At 48.8% G+C, this 22,466-nt stretch overlaps 1 protein-coding gene across 1 annotated transcript in view; it reads left to right on the top strand.

The window, feature by feature from the left end:
• LOC139050568 (uncharacterized) overlaps window positions 1-22,466 on the top strand; it is a 64,199-nt gene that overhangs the window by 37,192 nt on the left and 4,541 nt on the right. The window contains exon 5 of the mRNA XM_070527113.1: window positions 16,602-16,758. Coding sequence (XP_070383214.1) covers window positions 16,602-16,758 — 157 coding nt within the window. The remainder of the gene's footprint in view (window positions 1-16,601; window positions 16,759-22,466) is intronic.

Genomic DNA, 22,466 nt, shown 5'->3' with positions numbered 1-22,466 from the left:
TCCTCATACTCAGGTATCCAAGTTGGCGCGAGAGGTTTATTGAAGTGCTCCACGTACCCAGTGTCCGCAGATAGGTTAAAGGAAGTTCATTGCAGAGCGGTGCATACCCGGTTCCTTATACCCAGTGACCCAAGTTGACATGAGAGAAGTTTGAAAAGAGGATCGAAGTGGTCACATAACCTGCGTCCGAGATGAGGGTGAAAGAGATTCATTGAAGAGCGGCACATCTGTTCCTCATACCCAGGGATCCAAGTTGGTGCGAGAGGTTTATTGAAGTGCGCCACGTACCCAGTGTCCGAAGTCAAGTTAAAGGAAGTTCATTGCAGAGCGGTGCATACCCGGTTCCTTATACCCAGTGACCCAAGTTGACATGAGAGAAGTTTGAAAAGAGGATCGAAGTGGTCACATACCCGGCGTCCGAGATGAGGGTGAAAGAGATTCATTGAAGAGCGGCACATCTGTTCCTCATACTCAGGGATCCAAGTTGGCGCGAGAGGTTTATTGAAGTGCTCCACGTACCCAGTGTCCGAAGTCAGGTTAAAGGGAGTTCATTGCAGAGCGGTGCATACCCGGTTCCTTATACCCAGTGACCCAAGTTGACATGAGAGAAGTTTGAAAAGAGGATCGAAGTGGTCACATACCCGGCGTCCGAGATGAGGGTGAAAGAGATTCATTGATGAGCGGCACATCTGTTCCTCATACTCAGGTATCCAAGTTGGCGCGAGAGGTTTATTGAAGTGCGCCACGTACCCAGTGTCCGAAGTCAAGTTAAAGGAAGTTCATTGCAGAGCGGTGCATACCCGGTTCCTTATACCCAGTGACCCAAGTTGACATGAGAGAAGTTTGAAAAGAGGATCGAAGTGGTCACATACCCGGCGTCCGAGATGAGGGTGAAAGAGATTCATTGAAGAGCGGCACATCTGTTCCTCATACTCAGGTATCCAAGTTGGTGCGAGAGGTTTATTGAAGTGCGCCACGTACCCAGTGTCCGAAGTCAAGTTAAAGGAAGTTCATTGCAGAGCGGTGCATACCCGGTTCCTTATACCCAGTGACCCAAGTTGACATGAGAGAAGTTTGAAAAGAGGATCGAAGTGGTCACATAACCTGCGTCCGAGATGAGGATGAAAGAGATTCATTGAAGAGCGGCACATCTGTTCCTCATACCCAGGGATCCAAGTTGGCGCGAGAGGTTTATTGAAGTGCTCAACGTACCCAGTGTCCGAAGTCAGGTTAAAGGAAGTTCATTGCAGAGCGGTGCATACCCGGTTCCTTATACCCAGTGACCCAAGTTGACATGAGAGAAGTTTGAAAAGAGGATCGAAGTGGTCACATACCCGGCGTCCGAGATGAGGGTGAAAGAGATTCATTGAAGAGCGGCACATCTGTTCCTCATACTCAGGGATCCAAGTTGGCGCGAGAGGTTTATTGAAGTGCTCCACGTACCCAGTGTCCGAAGTCAGGTTAAAGGGAGTTCATTGCAGAGCGGTGCATACCCGGTTCCTTATACCCAGTGACCCAAGTTGACATGAGAGAAGTTTGAAAAGAGGATCGAAGTGGTCACATCCCCGGCGTCCGAGATGAGGGTGAAAGAGATTCATTGAAGAGCGGCACATCTGTTCCTCATACTCAGGGATCCAAGTTGGCGCGAGAGGTTTATTGAAGTGCTCCACGTACCCAGTGTCCGAAGTCAGGTTAAAGGGAGTTCATTGCAGAGCGGTGCATACCCGGTTCCTTATACCCAGTGACCCAAGTTGACATGAGAGAAGTTTGAAAAGAGGATCGAAGTGGTCACATACCCAGCGTCCGAGATGAGGGTGAAAGAGATTCATTGAAGAGCGGCACATCTGTTCCTCATACTCAGGTATCCAAGTTGGTGCGAGAGGTTTATTGAAGTGCGCCACGTACCCAGTGTCCGAAGTCAAGTTAAAGGAAGTTCATTGCAGAGCGGTGCATACCCGGTTCCTTATACCCAGTGACCCAAGTTGACATGAGAGAAGTTTGAAAAGAGGATCGAAGTGGTCACATAACCTGCGTCCGAGATGAGGGTGAAAGAGATTCATTGAAGAGCGGCACATCTGTTCCTCATACTCAGGGATCCAAGTTGGCGCGAGAGGTTTATTGAAGTGCTCCACGTACCCAGTGTCCGCAGATAGGTTAAAGGAAGTTCATTACAGAGCGGTGCATACCCGGTTCCTTATACCCAGTGACCCAAGTTGACATGAGAGAAGTTTGAAAAGAGGATCGAAGTGGTCACATAACCTGCGTCCGACATGAGGGTGAAAGAGATACATTGAAGAGCGGCACATCTGTTCCTCATACTCAGGTATGCAAGTTGGTGCGAGAGGTTTATTGAAGTGCGCCACGTACCCAGTGTCCGAAGTCAAGTTAAAGGAAGTTCATTGCAGAGCGGTGCATACCCGGTTCCTTATACCCAGTGAGCCAAGTTGACATGAGAGAAGTTTGAAAAGAGGATCGAAGTGGTCACATACCCGGCGTCCGAGATGAGGGTGAAAGAGATTCATTGAAGAGCGGCACATCTGTTCCTCATACTCAGGGATCCAAGTTGGCGCGAGAGGTTTATTGAAGTGCTCCACGTACCCAGTGTCCGAAGTCAGGTTAAAGGGAGTTCATTGCAGAGCGGTGCATACCCGGTTCCTTATACCCAGTGACCCAAGTCGACATGAGAGAAGTTTGAAAAGAGGATCGAAGTGGTCACATACCCGGCGTCCGAGATGAGGGTGAAAGAGATTCATTGAAGAGCGGCACATCTGTTCCTCATACTCAGGGATCCAAGTTGGCGCGAGAGGTTTATTGAAGTGCGCCACGTACCCAGTGTCCGAAGTCAAGTTAAAGGAAGTTCATTGCAGAGCGGTGCATACCCGGTTCCTTATACCCAGTGACCCAAGTTGACATGAGAGAAGTTTGAAAAGAGGATCGAAGTGGTCACATACCCGACGTCCGAAATGAGGGTGAAAGAGATTCATTGAAGAGCGGCACATCTATTCCTCATACTCAGGTATCCAAGTTGGTGCGAGAGGTTTATTGAAGTGCGCCACGTACCCAGTGTCCGAAGTCAAGTTAAAGGAAGTTCATTGCAGAGCGGTGCATACCCGGTTCCTTATACCCAGTGACCCAAGTTGACATGAGAGAAGTTTGAAAAGAGGATCGAAGTGGTCACATACCCGGCGTCCGAGATGAGGGTGAAAGAGATTCATTGAAGAGCGGCACATCTGTTCCTCATACTCAGGGATCCAAGTTGGCGCGAGAGGTTTATTGAAGTGCTCCACGTACCCAGTGTCCGAAGTCAGGTTAAAGGGAGTTCATTGCAGAGCGGTGCATACCCGGTTCCTTATACCCAGTGACCCAAGTTGACATGAGAGAAGTTTGAAAAGAGGATCGAAGTGGTCACATACCCGGCGTCCGAGATGAGGGTGAAAGAGATTCATTGAAGAGCGGCACATCTGTTCCTCATACTCAGGTATCCAAGTTGGTGCGAGAGGTTTATTGAAGTGCGCCACGTACCCAGTGTCCGAAGTCAAGTTAAAGGAAGTTCAGTGCAGAGCGGTGCATACCCGGTTCCTTATACCCAGTGACCCAAGTTGACATGAGAGAAGTTTGAAAAGAGGATCGAAGTGGTCACATAACCTGCGTCCGAGATGAGGATGAAAGAGATTCATTGAAGAGCGGCACATCTGTTCCTCATACCCAGGGATCCAAGTTGGCGCGAGAGGTTTATTGAAGTGCTCAACGTACCCAGTGTCCGAAGTCAGGTTAAAGGAAGTTCATTGCAGAGCGGTGCATACCCGGTTCCTTATACCCAGTGACCCAAGTTGACATGAGAGAAGTTTGAAAAGAGGATCGAAGTGGTCACATACCCGGCGTCCGAGATGAGGGTGAAAGAGATTCATTGAAGAGCGGCACATCTGTTCCTCATACTCAGGGATCCAAGTTGGCGCGAGAGGTTTATTGAAGTGCTCCACGTACCCAGTGTCCGAAGTCAGGTTAAAGGGAGTTCATTGCAGAGCGGTGCATACCCGGTTCCTTATACCCAGTGACCCAAGTTGACATGAGAGAAGTTTGAAAAGAGGATCGAAGTGGTCACATCCCCGGCGTCCGAGATGAGGGTGAAAGAGATTCATTGAAGAGCGGCACATCTGTTCCTCATACTCAGGGATCCAAGTTGGCGCGAGAGGTTTATTGAAGTGCTCCACGTACCCAGTGTCCGAAGTCAGGTTAAAGGGAGTTCATTGCAGAGCGGTGCATACCCGGTTCCTTATACCCAGTGACCCAAGTTGACATGAGAGAAGTTTGAAAAGAGGATCGAAGTGGTCACATACCCAGCGTCCGAGATGAGGGTGAAAGAGATTCATTGAAGAGCGGCACATCTGTTCCTCATACTCAGGTATCCAAGTTGGTGCGAGAGGTTTATTGAAGTGCGCCACGTACCCAGTGTCCGAAGTCAAGTTAAAGGAAGTTCATTGCAGAGCGGTGCATACCCGGTTCCTTATACCCAGTGACCCAAGTTGACATGAGAGAAGTTTGAAAAGAGGATCGAAGTGGTCACATAACCTGCGTCCGAGATGAGGGTGAAAGAGATTCATTGAAGAGCGGCACATCTGTTCCTCATACTCAGGGATCCAAGTTGGCGCGAGAGGTTTATTGAAGTGCTCCACGTACCCAGTGTCCGCAGATAGGTTAAAGGAAGTTCATTACAGAGCGGTGCATACCCGGTTCCTTATACCCAGTGACCCAAGTTGACATGAGAGAAGTTTGAAAAGAGGATCGAAGTGGTCACATAACCTGCGTCCGACATGAGGGTGAAAGAGATACATTGAAGAGCGGCACATCTGTTCCTCATACTCAGGTATGCAAGTTGGTGCGAGAGGTTTATTGAAGTGCGCCACGTACCCAGTGTCCGAAGTCAAGTTAAAGGAAGTTCATTGCAGAGCGGTGCATACCCGGTTCCTTATACCCAGTGAGCCAAGTTGACATGAGAGAAGTTTGAAAAGAGGATCGAAGTGGTCACATACCCGGCGTCCGAGATGAGGGTGAAAGAGATTCATTGAAGAGCGGCACATCTGTTCCTCATACTCAGGGATCCAAGTTGGCGCGAGAGGTTTATTGAAGTGCTCCACGTACCCAGTGTCCGAAGTCAGGTTAAAGGGAGTTCATTGCAGAGCGGTGCATACCCGGTTCCTTATACCCAGTGACCCAAGTCGACATGAGAGAAGTTTGAAAAGAGGATCGAAGTGGTCACATACCCGGCGTCCGAGATGAGGGTGAAAGAGATTCATTGAAGAGCGGCACATCTGTTCCTCATACTCAGGGATCCAAGTTGGCGCGAGAGGTTTATTGAAGTGCGCCACGTACCCAGTGTCCGAAGTCAAGTTAAAGGAAGTTCATTGCAGAGCGGTGCATACCCGGTTCCTTATACCCAGTGACCCAAGTTGACATGAGAGAAGTTTGAAAAGAGGATCGAAGTGGTCACATACCCGACGTCCGAAATGAGGGTGAAAGAGATTCATTGAAGAGCGGCACATCTATTCCTCATACTCAGGTATCCAAGTTGGTGCGAGAGGTTTATTGAAGTGCGCCACGTACCCAGTGTCCGAAGTCAAGTTAAAGGAAGTTCATTGCAGAGCGGTGCATACCCGGTTCCTTATACCCAGTGACCCAAGTTGACATGAGAGAAGTTTGAAAAGAGGATCGAAGTGGTCACATACCCGGCGTCCGAGATGAGGGTGAAAGAGATTCATTGAAGAGCGGCACATCTGTTCCTCATACTCAGGGATCCAAGTTGGCGCGAGAGGTTTATTGAAGTGCTCCACGTACCCAGTGTCCGAAGTCAGGTTAAAGGGAGTTCATTGCAGAGCGGTGCATACCCGGTTCCTTATACCCAGTGACCCAAGTTGACATGAGAGAAGTTTGAAAAGAGGATCGAAGTGGTCACATACCCGGCGTCCGAGATGAGGGTGAAAGAGATTCATTGAAGAGCGGCACATCTGTTCCTCATACTCAGGTATCCAAGTTGGCGCGAGAGGTTTATTGAAGTGCGCCACGTACCCAGTGTCCGAAGTCAAGTTAAAGGAAGTTCATTGCAGAGCGGTGCATACCCGGTTCCTTATACCCAGTGACCCAAGTTGACATGAGAGAAGTTTGAAAAGAGGATCGAAGTGGTTACATAACCTGCGTCCGAGATGAGGGTGAAAGAGATTCATTGAAGAGCGGGACATCTGTTCCTCATACTCAGGTATCCAAGTTGGCGCGAGAGGTTTATTGAAGTGCTCCACGTACCCAGTGTCCGCAGATAGGTTAAAGGAAGTTCGTTGCAGAGCGGTGCATACGCGGTTCCTTATACCCAGTGACCCAAGTTTACATGAGAGAAGTTTGAAAAGAGGATCGAAGTGGTCACATAACCTGCGTCCGAGATGAGGGTGAAAGAGATTCATTGAAGAGCGGGACATCTGTTCCTCCTACTCAGGTATCCAAGTTGGCGCGAGAGGTTTATTGAAGTGCTCCACGTACCCAGTGTCCGCAGATAGGTTAAAGGAAGTTCATTGCAGAGCGGTGCATACCCGGTTCCTTATACCCAGTGACCCAAGTTGACATGAGAGAAGTTTGAAAAGAGGATCGAAGTGGTCACATAACCTGCGTCCGAGATGAGGGTGAAAGAGATTCATTGAAGAGCGGCACATCTGTTCCTCATACCCAGGGATCCAAGTTGGCGCGAGAGGTTTATTGAAGTGCGCCACGTACCCAGTGTCCGAAGTCAGGTTAAAGGAAGTTCATTGCAGAGCGGTGCATACCCGGGTCCTTATACCCAGTGACCCAAGTTGACATGAGAGAAGTTTGAAAAGAGGATCGAAGTGGTCACATACCCGGCGTCCGAGATGAGGGTGAAAGAGATTCATTGAGGAGCGGCACATCTGTTCCTCATACTCAGGTATCCAAGTTGGTGCGAGAGGTTTATTGAAGTGCGCCACGTACCCAGTGTCCGAAGTCAAGTTAAAGGAAGTTCATTGCAGAGCGGTGCATACCCGGTTCCTTATACCCAGTGACCCAAGTTGACATGAGAGAAGTTTGAAAAGAGGATCGAAGTGGTCACATACCCGGCGTCCGAGATGAGGGTGAAAGAGATTCATTGAAGAGCGGCACATCTGTTCCTCATACTCAGGGATCCAAGTTGGCGCGAGAGGTTTATTGAAGTGCTCCACGTACCCAGTGTCCGAAGTCAGGTTAAAGGGAGTTCATTGCAGAGCGGTGCATACCCGGTTCCTTATACCCAGTGACCCAAGTTGACATGAGAGAAGTTTGAAAAGAGGATCGAAGTGGTCACATACCCGGCGTCCGAGATGAGGGTGAAAGAGATTCATTGATGAGCGGCACATCTGTTCCTCATACTCAGGTATCCAAGTTGGCGCGAGAGGTTTATTGAAGTGCGCCACGTACCCAGTGTCCGAAGTCAAGTTAAAGGAAGTTCATTGCAGAGCGGTGCATACCCGGTTCCTTATACCCAGTGACCCAAGTTGACATGAGAGAAGTTTGAAAAGAGGATCGAAGTGGTCACATACCCGGCGTCCGAGATGAGGGTGAAAGAGATTCATTGAAGAGCGGCACATCTGTTCCTCATACTCAGGTATCCAAGTTGGTGCGAGAGGTTTATTGAAGTGCGCCACGTACCCAGTGTCCGAAGTCAAGTTAAAGGAAGTTCATTGCAGAGCGGTGCATACCCGGTTCCTTATACCCAGTGACCCAAGTTGACATGAGAGAAGTTTGAAAAGAGGATCGAAGTGGTCACATAACCTGCGTCCGAGATGAGGATGAAAGAGATTCATTGAAGAGCGGCACATCTGTTCCTCATACCCAGGGATCCAAGTTGGCGCGAGAGGTTTATTGAAGTGCTCAACGTACCCAGTGTCCGAAGTCAGGTTAAAGGAAGTTCATTGCAGAGCGGTGCATACCCGGTTCCTTATACCCAGTGACCCAAGTTGACATGAGAGAAGTTTGAAAAGAGGATCGAAGTGGTCACATACCCGGCGTCCGAGATGAGGGTGAAAGAGATTCATTGAAGAGCGGCACATCTGTTCCTCATACTCAGGGATCCAAGTTGGCGCGAGAGGTTTATTGAAGTGCTCCACGTACCCAGTGTCCGAAGTCAGGTTAAAGGGAGTTCATTGCAGAGCGGTGCATACCCGGTTCCTTATACCCAGTGACCCAAGTTGACATGAGAGAAGTTTGAAAAGAGGATCGAAGTGGTCACATACCCGGCGTCCGAGATGAGGGTGAAAGAGATTCATTGAAGAGCGGCACATCTGTTCCTCATACTCAGGGATCCAAGTTGGCGCGAGAGGTTTATTGAAGTGCTCCACGTACCCAGTGTCCGAAGTCAGGTTAAAGGGAGTTCATTGCAGAGCGGTGCATACCCGGTTCCTTATACCCAGTGACCCAAGTTGACATGAGAGAAGTTTGAAAAGAGGATCGAAGTGGTCACATACCCAGCGTCCGAGATGAGGGTGAAAGAGATTCATTGAAGAGCGGCACATCTGTTCCTCATACTCAGGTATCCAAGTTGGTGCGAGAGGTTTATTGAAGTGCGCCATGTACCCAGTGTCCGAAGTCAAGTTAAAGGAAGTTCATTGCAGAGCGGTGCATACCCGGTTCCTTATACCCAGTGACCCAAGTTGACATGAGAGAAGTTTGAAAAGAGGATCGAAGTGGTCACATAACCTGCGTCCGAGATGAGGGTGAAAGAGATTCATTGAAGAGCGGCACATCTGTTCCTCATACTCAGGGATCCAAGTTGGCGCGAGAGGTTTATTGAAGTGCTCCACGTACCCAGTGTCCGCAGATAGGTTAAAGGAAGTTCATTACAGAGCGGTGCATACCCGGTTCCTTATACCCAGTGACCCAAGTTGACATGAGAGAAGTTTGAAAAGAGGATCGAAGTGGTCACATAACCTGCGTCCGACATGAGGGTGAAAGAGATACATTGAAGAGCGGCACATCTGTTCCTCATACTCAGGTATGCAAGTTGGTGCGAGAGGTTTATTGAAGTGCGCCACGTACCCAGTGTCCGAAGTCAAGTTAAAGGAAGTTCATTGCAGAGCGGTGCATACCCGGTTCCTTATACCCAGTGACCCAACTTGACATGAGAGAAGTTTGAAAAGAGGATCGAAGTGGTCACATAACCTGCGTCCGAGATGAGGGTGAAAGAGATACATTGAAGAGCGGCACATCTGTTCCTCATACTCAGGTATCCAAGTTGGTGCGAGAGGTTTATTGAAGTGCGCCACGTACCCAGTGTCCGAAGTCAAGTTAAAGGAAGTTCATTGCAGAGCGGTGCATACCCGGTTCCTTATACCCAGTGAGCCAAGTTGACATGAGAGAAGTTTGAAAAGAGGATCGAAGTGGTCACATACCCGGCGTCCGAGATGAGGGTGAAAGAGATTCATTGAAGAGCGGCACATCTGTTCCTCATACTCAGGGATCCAAGTTGGCGCGAGAGGTTTATTGAAGTGCTCCACGTACCCAGTGTCCGAAGTCAGGTTAAAGGGAGTTCATTGCAGAGCGGTGCATACCCGGTTCCTTATACCCAGTGACCCAAGTTGACATGAGAGAAGGTTGAAAAGAGGATCGAAGTGGTCACATACCCGGCGGCCGAGATGAGGGTGAAAGAGATTCATTGAAGAGCGGCACATCTGTTCCTCATACTCAGGTATCCAAGTTGGTGCGAGAGGTTTATTGAAGTGCGCCACGTACCCAGTGTCCGAAGTCAGGTTAAAGGGAGTTCATTGCAGAGCGGTGCATACCCGGTTCCTTATACCCAGTGACCCAAGTTGACATGAGAGAAGTTTGAAAAGAGGATCGAAGTGGTCACATAACCTGCGTCCGAGATGAGGGTGAAAGAGATTCATTGAAGAGCGGCACATCTGTTCCTCATACTCAGGTATCCAAGTTGGTGCGAGAGGTTTATTGAAGTGCGCCACGTACCCAGTGTCCGAAGTCAAGTTAAAGGAAGTTCATTGCAGAGCGGTGCATACCCGGTTCCTTATACCCAGTGACCCAAGTTGACATGAGAGAAGTTTGAAAAGAGGATCGAAGTGGTCACATAACCTGCGTCCGAGATGAGGATGAAAGAGATTCATTGAAGAGCGGCACATCTGTTCCTCATACCCAGGGATCCAAGTTGGCGCGAGAGGTTTATTGAAGTGCTCAACGTACCCAGTGTCCGAAGTCAGGTTAAAGGAAGTTCATTGCAGAGCGGTGCATACCCGGTTCCTTATACCCAGTGACCCAAGTTGACATGAGAGAAGTTTGAAAAGAGGATCGAAGTGGTCACATACCCGGCGTCCGAGATGAGGGTGAAAGAGATTCATTGAAGAGCGGCACATCTGTTCCTCATACTCAGGGATCCAAGTTGGCGCGAGAGGTTTATTGAAGTGCTCCACGTACCCAGTGTCCGAAGTCAGGTTAAAGGGAGTTCATTGCAGAGCGGTGCATACCCGGTTCCTTATACCCAGTGACCCAAGTTGACATGAGAGAAGTTTGAAAAGAGGATCGAAGTGGTCACATACCCGGCGTCCGAGATGAGGGTGAAAGAGATTCATTGAAGAGCGGCACATCTGTTCCTCATACTCAGGGATCCAAGTTGGCGCGAGAGGTTTATTGAAGTGCTCCACGTACCCAGTGTCCGAAGTCAGGTTAAAGGGAGTTCATTGCAGAGCGGTGCATACCCGGTTCCTTATACCCAGTGACCCAAGTTGACATGAGAGAAGTTTGAAAAGAGGATCGAAGTGGTCACATACCCAGCGTCCGAGATGAGGGTGAAAGAGATTCATTGAAGAGCGGCACATCTGTTCCTCATACTCAGGTATCCAAGTTGGTGCGAGAGGTTTATTGAAGTGCGCCACGTACCCAGTGTCCGAAGTCAAGTTAAAGGAAGTTCATTGCAGAGCGGTGCATACCCGGTTCCTTATACCCAGTGACCCAAGTTGACATGAGAGAAGTTTCAAAAGAGGATCGAAGTGGTCACATAACCTGCGTCCGAGATGAGGGTGAAAGAGATTCATTGAAGAGCGGCACATCTGTTCCTCATACTCAGGGATCCAAGTTGGCGCGAGAGGTTTATTGAAGTGCTCCACGTACCCAGTGTCCGCAGATAGGTTAAAGGAAGTTCATTACAGAGCGGTGCATACCCGGTTCCTTATACCCAGTGACCCAAGTTGACATGAGAGAAGTTTGAAAAGAGGATCGAAGTGGTCACATAACCTGCGTCCGAGATGAGGGTGAAAGAGATACATTGAAGAGCGGCACATCTGTTCCTCATACTCAGGTATCCAAGTTGGTGCGAGAGGTTTATTGAAGTGCGCCACGTACCCAGTGTCCGAAGTCAAGTTAAAGGAAGTTCATTGCAGAGCGGTGCATACCCGGTTCCTTATACCCAGTGACCCAACTTGACATGAGAGAAGTTTGAAAAGAGGATCGAAGTGGTCACATAACCTGCGTCCGAGATGAGGGTGAAAGAGATACATTGAAGAGCGGCACATCTGTTCCTCATACTCAGGTATCCAAGTTGGTGCGAGAGGTTTATTGAAGTGCGCCACGTACCCAGTGTCCGAAGTCAAGTTAAAGGAAGTTCATTGCAGAGCGGTGCATACCCGGTTCCTTATACCCAGTGAGCCAAGTTGACATGAGAGAAGTTTGAAAAGAGGATCGAAGTGGTCACATACCCGGCGTCCGAGATGAGGGTGAAAGAGATTCATTGAAGAGCGGCACATCTGTTCCTCATACTCAGGGATCCAAGTTGGCGCGAGAGGTTTATTGAAGTGCTCCACGTACCCAGTGTCCGAAGTCAGGTTAAAGGGAGTTCATTGCAGAGCGGTGCATACCCGGTTCCTTATACCCAGTGACCCAAGTTGACATGAGAGAAGGTTGAAAAGAGGATCGAAGTGGTCACATACCCGGCGTCCGAGATGAGGGTGAAAGAGATTCATTGAAGAGCGGCACATCTGTTCCTCATACTCAGGTATCCAAGTTGGTGCGAGAGGTTTATTGAAGTGCGCCACGTACCCAGTGTCCGAAGTCAGGTTAAAGGGAGTTCATTGCAGAGCGGTGCATACCCGGTTCCTTATACCCAGTGACCCAAGTTGACATGAGAGAAGTTTGAAAAGAGGATCGAAGTGGTCACATAACCTGCGTCCGAGATGAGGGTGAAAGAGATACATTGAAGAGCGGCACATCTGTTCCTCATACTCAGGTATCCAAGTTGGCGCGAGAGGTTTATTGAAGTGCTCCACGTACCCAGTGTCCGAAGTCAGGTTAAAGGAAGTTCATTGCAGAGCGGTGCATACCCGGTTCCTTATACCCAGTGACCCAAGTTGACATGAGAGAAGTTTGAAAAGAGGATCGAAGTGGTCACATACCCGCCGTCCGAGATGAGGGTGAAAGAGATTCATTGAAGAGCGGCACATCTGTTCCTCATACTCAGGGATCCAAGTTGGCGCGAGAGGTTTATTGAAGTGCTCCACGTACCCAGTGTCCGAAGTCAGGTTAAAGGGAGTTCATTGCAGAGCGGTGCATACCCGGTTCCTTATACCCAGTGACCCAAGTTGACATGAGAGAAGTTTGAAAAGAGGATCGAAGTGGTCACATACCCGGCGTCCGAGATGAGGGTGAAAGAGATTCATTGAAGAGCGGCACATCTGTTCCTCATACTCAGGTATCCAAGTTGGTGCGAGAGGTTTATTGAAGTGCGCCACGTACCCAGTGTCCGAAGTCAAGTTAAAGGAAGTTCATTGCAGAGCGGTGCATACCCGGTTCCTTATACCCAGTGACCCAAGTTGACATGACAGAAGTTTGAAAAGAGGATCGAAGTGGTCACATAACCTGCGTCCGAGATGAGGATGAAAGAGATTCATTGAAGAGCGGCACATCTGTTCCTCATACCCAGGGATCCAAGTTGGCGCGAGAGGTTTATTGAAGTGCTCCACGTACCCAGTGTCCGAAGTCAGGTTAAAGGAAGTTCATTGCAGAGCGGTGCATACCCGGTTCCTTATACCCAGTGACCCAAGTTGACATGACAGAAGTTTGAAAAGAGGATCGAAGTGGTCACATACCCGGCGTCCGAGATGAGGGTGAAAGAGATTCATTGAAGAGCGGCACATCTGTTCCTCATACTCAGGGATCCAAGTTGGCGCGAGAGGTTTATTGAAGTGCTCCACGTACCCAGTGTCCGAAGTCAAGTTAAAGGAAGTTCATTGCAGAGCGGTGCATACCCGTTTCCTTATACCCAGTGACCCAAGTTGACATGAGAGAAGTTTGAAAAGAGGATCGAAGTGGTCACATAACCTGCGTCCGAGATGAGGGTGAAAGAGATTCATTGAAGAGCGGCACATCTGTTCCTCATACTCAGGTATCCAAGTTGGCGCGAGAGGTTTATTGAAGTGCTCCACGTACCCAGTGTCCGAAGTCAGGTTAAAGGGAGTTCATTGCAAAGCGACGCATACCCGGTTACTTATGCCCAGTGATCTAAGTTGACATGAGAAGTTTGAAAAGAGAATCGAAGTGCTCACATACCCGGCGTCAAAAGTAAGGGTGAAAGAGGTTCATTGAAGGGCGGCACATCTGTTCCTCATACTCGGGAATCCAAGTTGGCGCGAGAGGTTTATTGAAGTGCGCCACGTACCCAGTGTCCGCAGATAGGTTAAAGGAAGTTCAGTGCAGAGCGGTGCATACCCGGTTCCTTATAGCCAGTGTCTCAAGTTGACATGAGAGAAACTTGAAGAGAGGATCGAAGTGGTCACATACCCGGTGTCCGAAGTGAGCTTGAAAGTGGTTCATTGAAGAGCGGCACATAACTTGTTCCTCATACTCAGGGACCGAAGTTGGCGCGATAGGTTGTTCATTTTTTTCATTTATTATACCCCTCAGGGCAAGGGCATTACAGATGGTGGGTGGTAAATACAAAATAATGAAGAAGACACATACAGTTAGTTACATGAGTGTTTAAATGGCACCTGTATATACAATATTAGCGAAGGCTTGACGGAACTGTTCATAATAATAAGGCCTACAACTTCGGCGGGAATATGGTTCCAGTCACGTGAGGTTCGCGGCAGGAATGATTGTGAAAAACATTTAGTGTTGCATGACAAAATGCCGACTTTGTACTTATGATCAATGCGACGGAATACCTAAATTGGATGGGGGATGAGATGATCTCGTAGAGTATATATGATGATGGTGCTACTTGTGGAAGAGGGAAATACGAGACACCTTTCTGCGAGATGCCAGCGATGGGAGGCAAAGATTAGATTTTATGTTAGTTATACTCGCTGTGCGGTTGTAGTTAGCAAGAATAAAACGTACACAGTTATTTTGAACCATCTCGAGGTTAGTCATTGGGTTTTCATGAGCAGAGTCCCATACCGGCGTCACATATTCGAGTTTGGGTCGTAGTAAAGTTTTTATAACAAAAGTTTCAAATTAGTAGGTACGTTGAAAAGTTGCGACGTAGGTAGCCAAGCATGCGTTTAGCGTTTTTAATTATGTTCTCAGTATGAAGAGTCCAGCTTAGGTTAGAAGTGATGTAAACACCAAAATATTTATATGAAGAAACTGATTCCAACGACGTGTTGTTAATGTAGTACGACGGTATTGTAGATGTTTTCCTAGAAACGCGCATGACTTTGCATTTGTTAATGTTTAGCTCCATTAACCATTCATTGGACCAGTTCCCTATAGTGGTAAGGTCCGGCTGAAGTAATTCAATATCGTTAGCATTGGCAACTTCTCTGAAAATGACGCAATCACCAGCAAACAGATGGATAAGGGAGTTCATAAGCGAGGGAAGATCGTTAGTATAAATTAGGAACAGTAGTGGTCCAAGGATGGAACCCTGTGCAATACCAAATAGTCGTCATATTTTCTTCGTGATACACGTGCAAAAAAGAAACTATAGCGCTAATTGCGCTAGAAACAAAACGCATACCTAACCATCCAAACCGCGTCTTCTCGCCCTTAATTCGGGAGCCCCAAATCCAGCTTCCGCATTTCACTAATGGATGTGCATGGCCCTACCACAAAACCATGCGGTAATGCCCAAGTTGCAACCAAATTTTGCGATGTTGGATGTAGGTTTCAATTTTTTTTTTCTGAAAACAAGAAGGATTTTTACATGAGGGCTGCCACGTGCTGGATGTTTGGAAGCAGCGCTGCCGTCTCCCTTGTCATGCCTAAACATAGCCCAATGTTTCGGGTTTTTCGATCCCCGCTTGTTTTTCCAGAACAGGCACGTGACAATTAGGCAAGAATACATATTTTTGCGAATAATATGTAGTGCACACATTATTTCAATAATAATTTTGGACTTTGATATTTTGGCGCAACAGCGACGAAGAAAACAGCAGCGAAACTGTGAATAACGAAACTTTTTATTGGCCGGTGCCCACAAATACAAGTTATACTCAATGCACAACGGTAGCGGCGAACACAGCCGGCGATGTCCGGAATCTGAGCAGCGGGTCAAGCGAGAACCACTTACCCCCGTATTCAGAAATGCATCTCAACTTGAAGCCCATGCTTTACTTGATTTTGATGACGCCTGTCGCGAACGCACCGAAACAAACGGAATATGCATCTTTGGCGCGTTTGCAACAGGCGTCATTTAATCAAGTCAAGCATGAGCTTCAAGTGAAGTGGCATTTCTGAATACGGCGGTTGGACTAGGAGCTCTGGCCAAGCGCGCCTGCTTTTATGCGTCACTCATCGAAGCTTCTGGTGTAATCGCTCGTGCCCGCGTGCTCTCGAGAAACTACTACACAATTCGTGTAGTGCATGCCGTCTGATAATACATTGTTCAGCGAGGACATACACAACAGATACAATGAACGATAACATTCGCGAAAGTTCCAAATCACGAAGGCGCGTCTTGCGCTTGGCTTGGCGATAACGTTTAACAATGCGTGGCCGGTCAAAAGCGGTCACCGGAGAAAGATAAACAAGTACGCTAAATTTTTGAGTTAAAGTTACAGAGAGAACCAGATATATACGAAATGTGGTAGTGTAGGCTTTGTGACAATGACAACAGTATTCCTAAGAAATTTTTCTAGCGCATGCGTTGGCTGAATTTGAGGAAATTCAAATGACTATCAAGTGTCCGCTTATTTTTTTTTCTACTTTGAACATGCCGGCGAGAGGGTTTTCCATTCTTAACAATTATCCTACTGTAAAGAAATAAAATCGCTGTTGGTTGAGGGCGAGGGTCGTAGCAGGTAGCATGGAATGACTAAAACGATAACATTGCTCTCTTAGTTTATGTTTTTTAGGTTGTTACTTATCTTCTAACATTTCAGAGTGTCCTGGAATATCTGACTTCTTGTTCGGAGAGACTGCCCTCATCTGCCTGCCCTCTTATTGGCACTGCGTGTTTAGGTGTGGCACTGAATATAACAGGATCTGAAGAGCAATAAAGCATCATTATTATTATTATTATTATTATAAAGCGTGGAATAATAGGCCAAAGCTATGCGCTTATTCGTTTTCATGTACAGATTTTTGAGGGTACTTGTTCAATCCGTGTTTTGATGCTTTCAATACTCTAGTTCTTCGAAAGTTTTGTGCCAAACAGCCAAGACCTCGATAGCGATCAGGCAAGATTGGCTTATCTCCGACATATTCTGAAGACTTCGGGCCTGACGGCGCAAACCTGTGAGCTGTTGTATGGAAAGCCGCAAAAGGAAAGCGTCGAAACCATCCTGAGTGAGTACTAACTCGCTCTTTCGTCGATTCTTCATGTCCTATAGCATGAGTCCCGAATCTTTGAACTCGTGACTAACGCGGCATTGGCTGTGGTTATGAACACGAGAAGCTCAGCCACTCATGTTCAATACTTCCTAGTACTTAGCAATACTTTGCCATGGGTGCGGCTTATTGTACTTGAAGATGAAACGCCTATGTATACCAGTGTCAATTAAACCTTGTGAAGTAGATTTACAGCGGTACTTTTTTGACGAATGTAAAAGGCACCCACATTACGAAGTTTTCACTTCATTGATGTTTAATATTTTTTTAAAGGGCCGCTCTACGTGACAAATCGTATTTTTATTCTACGCTTGCAGTTGTAAAGCGCCCTCAAGAACGCGTTCTGCAAGGGTATTTTTTTTTCAAATTGATTTATTGTTCTAGGAGACAGGAGAATTCGAAATGATGTGTTAGCATGCTGCCAGAGGGAGAGCTTCACTGCCAACAAATGCGCTCTTTGAGACGAAGTAATCGACTGCACGCCGACACGTGCTCAATTTGCTTGGTTCCTAGTCTCTACGTACTAAGGCCAGACTGGTTCATTTTGCCTGGCACGTGAACGTCGCCACGAGAAGAATACGCGTGCTAGCTTGTAGCTGCAACTATCGAAAGCCGAACAAATTCAGATAGAAGGAAGCACTTTCATACCTAAACGACCAGTATGCACCGAACCGGAATGAGACTGCTGCAAGTTACATGTTAATGACCAAAAACCAGGGAAATGAGAAGTTTGTTCGAGAGTGTATGGTGGAATTTCGCAAGGTTGCAGAGAATGTTGGCTCTAGCCTAGAGCGTATGTTCCAGGACAAACATCGGAGGCAGAAGTTTTAAACCTCCACGTTGAATACACTGTCGAGCAACACTATAATCCGATACAACTCAAGTCTGCAGTCAAGCTCCGCCCACGCCCTCATAACCACCAGCCCCTGTTCCTCCGCGAGGCTGCAAGTAATTCATACTTCAAACATTCTCTGTTACCTAAGTAAGGTGCTAACCACAAAAATAAAATTATAAAGGCGTAATTTTGTAAGTTTTCATTCGTCTGTTATAGCCGAACGGTGAAAGCCTAATTGTTTAATGAACTTAAATAAAACAGTTGATTCGCTGCAACTATTTATTGTAATGTTTCGCTCCAGTTGGCAGTGAAGTTTCATGAGTAAATCGAGGTTAACAGTGAAATGAACTATTTCGTGGACTTTTGAGGAGTAAAATGCTCAGGCTCCATAAACTTTGTCCGTGTCTGTTACCCAACTCACCATTACCGCCGACGAAAAGACTCTTCAAGAACAGCAGACGCTCCGGAGGTATCAAGTACGACGCCATGTTGAAATGGTCGCATGACGACTATTTTTTTTTTTGCTTCTGTGATTAGCTGGAGGAGTAAAAATCTCGCAGGGGTTCGTGTGCCTTGACTGCCAACTGCTGTTCTTTGAAGTTGTAGCCCACTGGTCCTTCTTACCATTAAGTGTAGCTGCACGTAAGCTCAACCATCGCGGGATAATCTCTGTCTCACTGCAGCGCGCAGCGCAGGCTGGTGCCGCTAGGCGTGGCCTCCAAGATCGCATCTGCGCTGATGCGATTTCGGAGGCCATGAGTCGGCCCAACGCAGCGGGCGCGGCGAGGTTCGTCGGCATCATTCACACGGGAGCCACCTAAAGGCGCTCGCGGTGGGTCAGCCGGAATCAGCTGCGTAGTCGGCTTGCCTTACTGTGTGCCACGTGCTGCTCGGCGGCCATAGACTTGGGGTCTGTTCGCTTCGCCTGCACCACTGCGAACCAGTTCACGGTGGTTCACGAGAAGTTTAGAAACTGTGCAGCTCGATTCCAGAGGTGCAGGCCCAGTGAAACACTCGAAACGAATGCAAAGGTGCAGAGGCGGGTTAGGCGTTATGCCATGTCAGACTATGTGCGCGGAGTGCGTAAGTTTGAGAGGTCCTGAACTGCAGGTATGATCGGTTTCTGGGGTGTTAATACACACCACAGTTGCGTAGACACATCAGACGTGCGCAAGCGGGGTTTTAACGGTGCTCGCGCCCTTGTGCTGCATCGTCTGCTGCGCCGCTGCTTCGCACCTGTATGCCTGCACCAAGTCGGCACCGACAGTGGAGCAGGTTCAGCAAAATCATGAACCAGCCTTGCACCTTTTCTGCACCTTTTGAAACGATCGTTGTGGTTCTGCGGGCGCCATTGATGCACCGCTGAAACGAATGGCCGGGTGCAGCATTTCGCGGACTGGTTCAAGTGGTGCAGGCGAATCGAACGTACCCTTGGAGCGCGCCGCAGCGTGCAGCTGTTTTTCTCGACCACGTGGTTGTTACTCTGGTTTCACAAATCGAGCCAAGTGGAAGGCGCAATCAAAAGACCATCATATGGAAACAGGAAGCAGCTATTGTAGAGGCAGTCACGTGAGATGTCAAGAAGTCCGGCATTGTGCAGGCCGAAGGTTATTTTACGGTTCCATGAAAATTTCGCCGCATATGTGCCCTGTAGCGGTTCCGCAGGCTGTAAGCCCATCTTTTTCTACCTATGTTTAAAGTTGTCCACCAATTGAGCATATCTTGAAGTAAATAAATTTTATTTAATTATGGTGTTTAACGTGCCAAAGCCACGATCTGATTATGAGGCACGCCGTAGTGGGCAGGAATCCGGAAATTTGGGACCACCTGGGCTTCTTTAACGCGCACCTAAATCTAAGCACACGGGTGTTTTCGCATTTCGTGCCCATTGAAATGCGGCCGCCATGGCCGGGATTCGATCCCGCGACCTCGTGCTTTGCAGCCCAACACCATAGCTACTAAGCAACCACGGCGGGTTAAGATATTACTGACAGATATAACGAAGTGATAGATAACACGAAGTACTTTTGGTTCCTCTTTTAACTCCGTTATAACGAAGTTTGCCTGTACTCCAATGCACTGTTTCGTTTCCAGGTCCACATGCACTTGTAACAGCGGGTAAATTCAGACCCCGAAACATACACACGCGGGGATTATTCCACATTTGCAACCGGCTACAAATCAATTACACGTCGCACTTGCATGTAATTACACGTAAAATGAGTTCGTTGCGGTTTGTTTCAGTTCGTATTTTAATTTTTGAGCAATCTACAACTCCTCCCTTGCGCTGATAGCGATGCTTTGCGACAGCGACAATGCCTACATTTGTTGTGTACCAACGTGTTGGTTCTGTTCTGTTTTCTTTACCTAAATTGACGCGGACCTACGAGAGAAGTGGAAGCGAGCCCTTCCGCGCCGAGAGGCTTCATTTTTTTCTGGAAACGTGTTCGCATGTGCCAAGAACATCTTGTTGCCAAAGAGGCTGTTCGTGCGGACGTGTGTACACTGAATTAAACTGTTGTGACGTTTCAACGCGAGCGATATAAGCTCAACGCAGACGCCATTTCGAAGATTTCTGAAGGCTTGCCGGCTTTCTTCCGCGTCTTAGCCGAATGAATAGCCTCGTCCAGTGAGCCGTATTGTCCACTGGCAGGATATCTGTTTGAAGTTACAATCTACTAAGTGCGTTATCATCTCAGCCCTGCTGCTTTTTGGTTAAACAAGTGGATACGTTGCGGCATAGATCACTTCCTTTCCACGAACCCTTTAAAATAATTTTTTTCTACTGTGCCTCAGATGCGATATAAAAAAAACCATAAAAAAGAATAAGGCTTATGTTGCCATCCACCCGGGTTCGTGAACGAGGGAGGGCTCGATCGGGGCAGCCTCCGTTAGACGGACGCTCCGCAGCGGGGTGGTGACGAGCGATGTCTGATCACCGAGCAGCTGTGCTCATGGGTGTTTATTTGGTGCGGTGACCAATGTTGCCCACCGAGCCTGGCAGGCCACCTAGTCTGGTGGGCAATGAAGATTATTCCCGAGGGAGCATCATATGTTCGTTACTCCCCTTACCCCCAGTTTGTTTGGTCGTTACAAACAAAATACATCCAGGCTCAATGTATAAGGCTCTGCCCCCGTCCCAGCGGAGTCGACGGTGCCTGCTATCCAGGCGAGTAACGGTCCGGCGGCTTCCGTGGCCGAGTACTCCGCCTCGGCACCGGTGTAGACGGACCGGGTGTGGCAACGCCGGGTGCTGCCTGAAGCAGCCTCGCTCAGTCCGGAGAACCCGCAGTGGCCGGCCTTGAGAGTGGTGCCGGACTTGACACCGGCCCAACGGGTGCCACACCACTAGCAACGCTTGCCGCCTCCGAGGTTGGTGATACTTCACTGGAAGCGGCTGGTGTTGCCGCTGGTCCTCCTGCGGGCTGGTCTTCTGAAGCGGCAGATGAGGGTACCAGCCAGGTCCCAAGGCGAGGCCTAAAATGGTCGGTGTGTTGGTGTCATGTGGTCCTGCTCGGCATGTGGACGAGCAGAGATGAAGCCCTAGCAGGAGTTACGACCTGTCCGGCGGACGAGGGTGCCAGGACGGAAGTTCCTAGCGACGGAAGTTCCTGGCGAAGACTGGAGCTTCCGACTCCGACGACGGCCCAGGATGGCACCCTCGGTCAACAGCCAGCTTCTGCTTCAGCTGCTTCAGGGGCGCTGTGGATCGGAGGTCCAGATGCAAGACGTCCAAGGGAGTCTTGACCATCGCACCCAGTAGGAGCTCACAGGGGGCACGGCCAGTGGCATCGTGGCGCGTGGCCCCGTACTGATACAGTACCCGGGCAACCTGCGTCCAGAAACCTCCAGCCTGGCTCTTCTTGAGCTTGCCCTTGATGGTCTGCACCGCCCGCTAGGCTTCACCGTTTGAAGCAGGGTGAAACAGTGGAGCCATCATCCGGCGGATTCCGTTCTTGTCAGCCAGGCACAGTACTGACTCTGTGCTGGCGAAAGCGGGACTATTTTCGGACACAATGACGTCCGGCAACCTCTGGGTGGCGAAGACCTGTCACAACGCCGGAATGGCCGCGCTTGCTGATGGAGTGCTGACAGGTATAACCTCCACACACTTCAAGAAGGCGTCCACCACCACCAAAGAGTAATGGCCCTTGAAGGCCCTCAAAAACCGTATGCAGCCGGGACTGGTGTCTCTGTGGGATCGGGCAGGGGGTGATATCCACATGACGTGAGGTCCACTGATGCTCCTGGAGACATGGCAGCTCTGAACCATGTGAACTATGTCCTGGTTCATACTAGGCCACCATCTTGATCTTTTTCATGCCAGGATGACCCGCAGCAGCAACTGCAGGAGCCTGGACCGGAGACTGTGGGATCACTCTCCTGGAACCCCACAGAAGGCGGCCCTGCAGACCCGTTGTACCAACTCCTGCCCACGGGGCACCGCCTAGATTACCTGAGACAGGACTGGGGTCTCGGCTAGTCGGCTGCGACACTGCAGATCTAGAGAGTAGGTCATTTCATTTCCATCAAAGGACATAAACGAACACTATGGAAGAAAGGCACGAAGAACTGCCATCCCGCGACAGGGCTGACCATAACGTTCTTTTTGAGGGCAATGAGACTTGGCTGGTCAGGTGCATCACACAACGCCGTGGTGAATGACATAAGCACAAATGCGCCGCACGTTAAGTTATTTCGCCTAAAGCTATCCGTTGCATGTTTAATATGCAAACACGTTTAAATCAGTGTGGGAGACGCACTTTTCCTGATGAAACATTCGCGTCATCGCGCAACATCAGCCATCAAAGCTCGCTAGGTTGATGCTATT

This window comes from Dermacentor albipictus, chromosome 10, assembly GCF_038994185.2.
Source record: "Dermacentor albipictus isolate Rhodes 1998 colony chromosome 10, USDA_Dalb.pri_finalv2, whole genome shotgun sequence".
NCBI lineage: Eukaryota > Metazoa > Arthropoda > Arachnida > Ixodida > Ixodidae > Dermacentor > Dermacentor albipictus.
The sequence above is the reverse complement of the archived record's forward strand: the minus strand, read 5'-3'. Positions and strand labels throughout refer to the sequence as shown.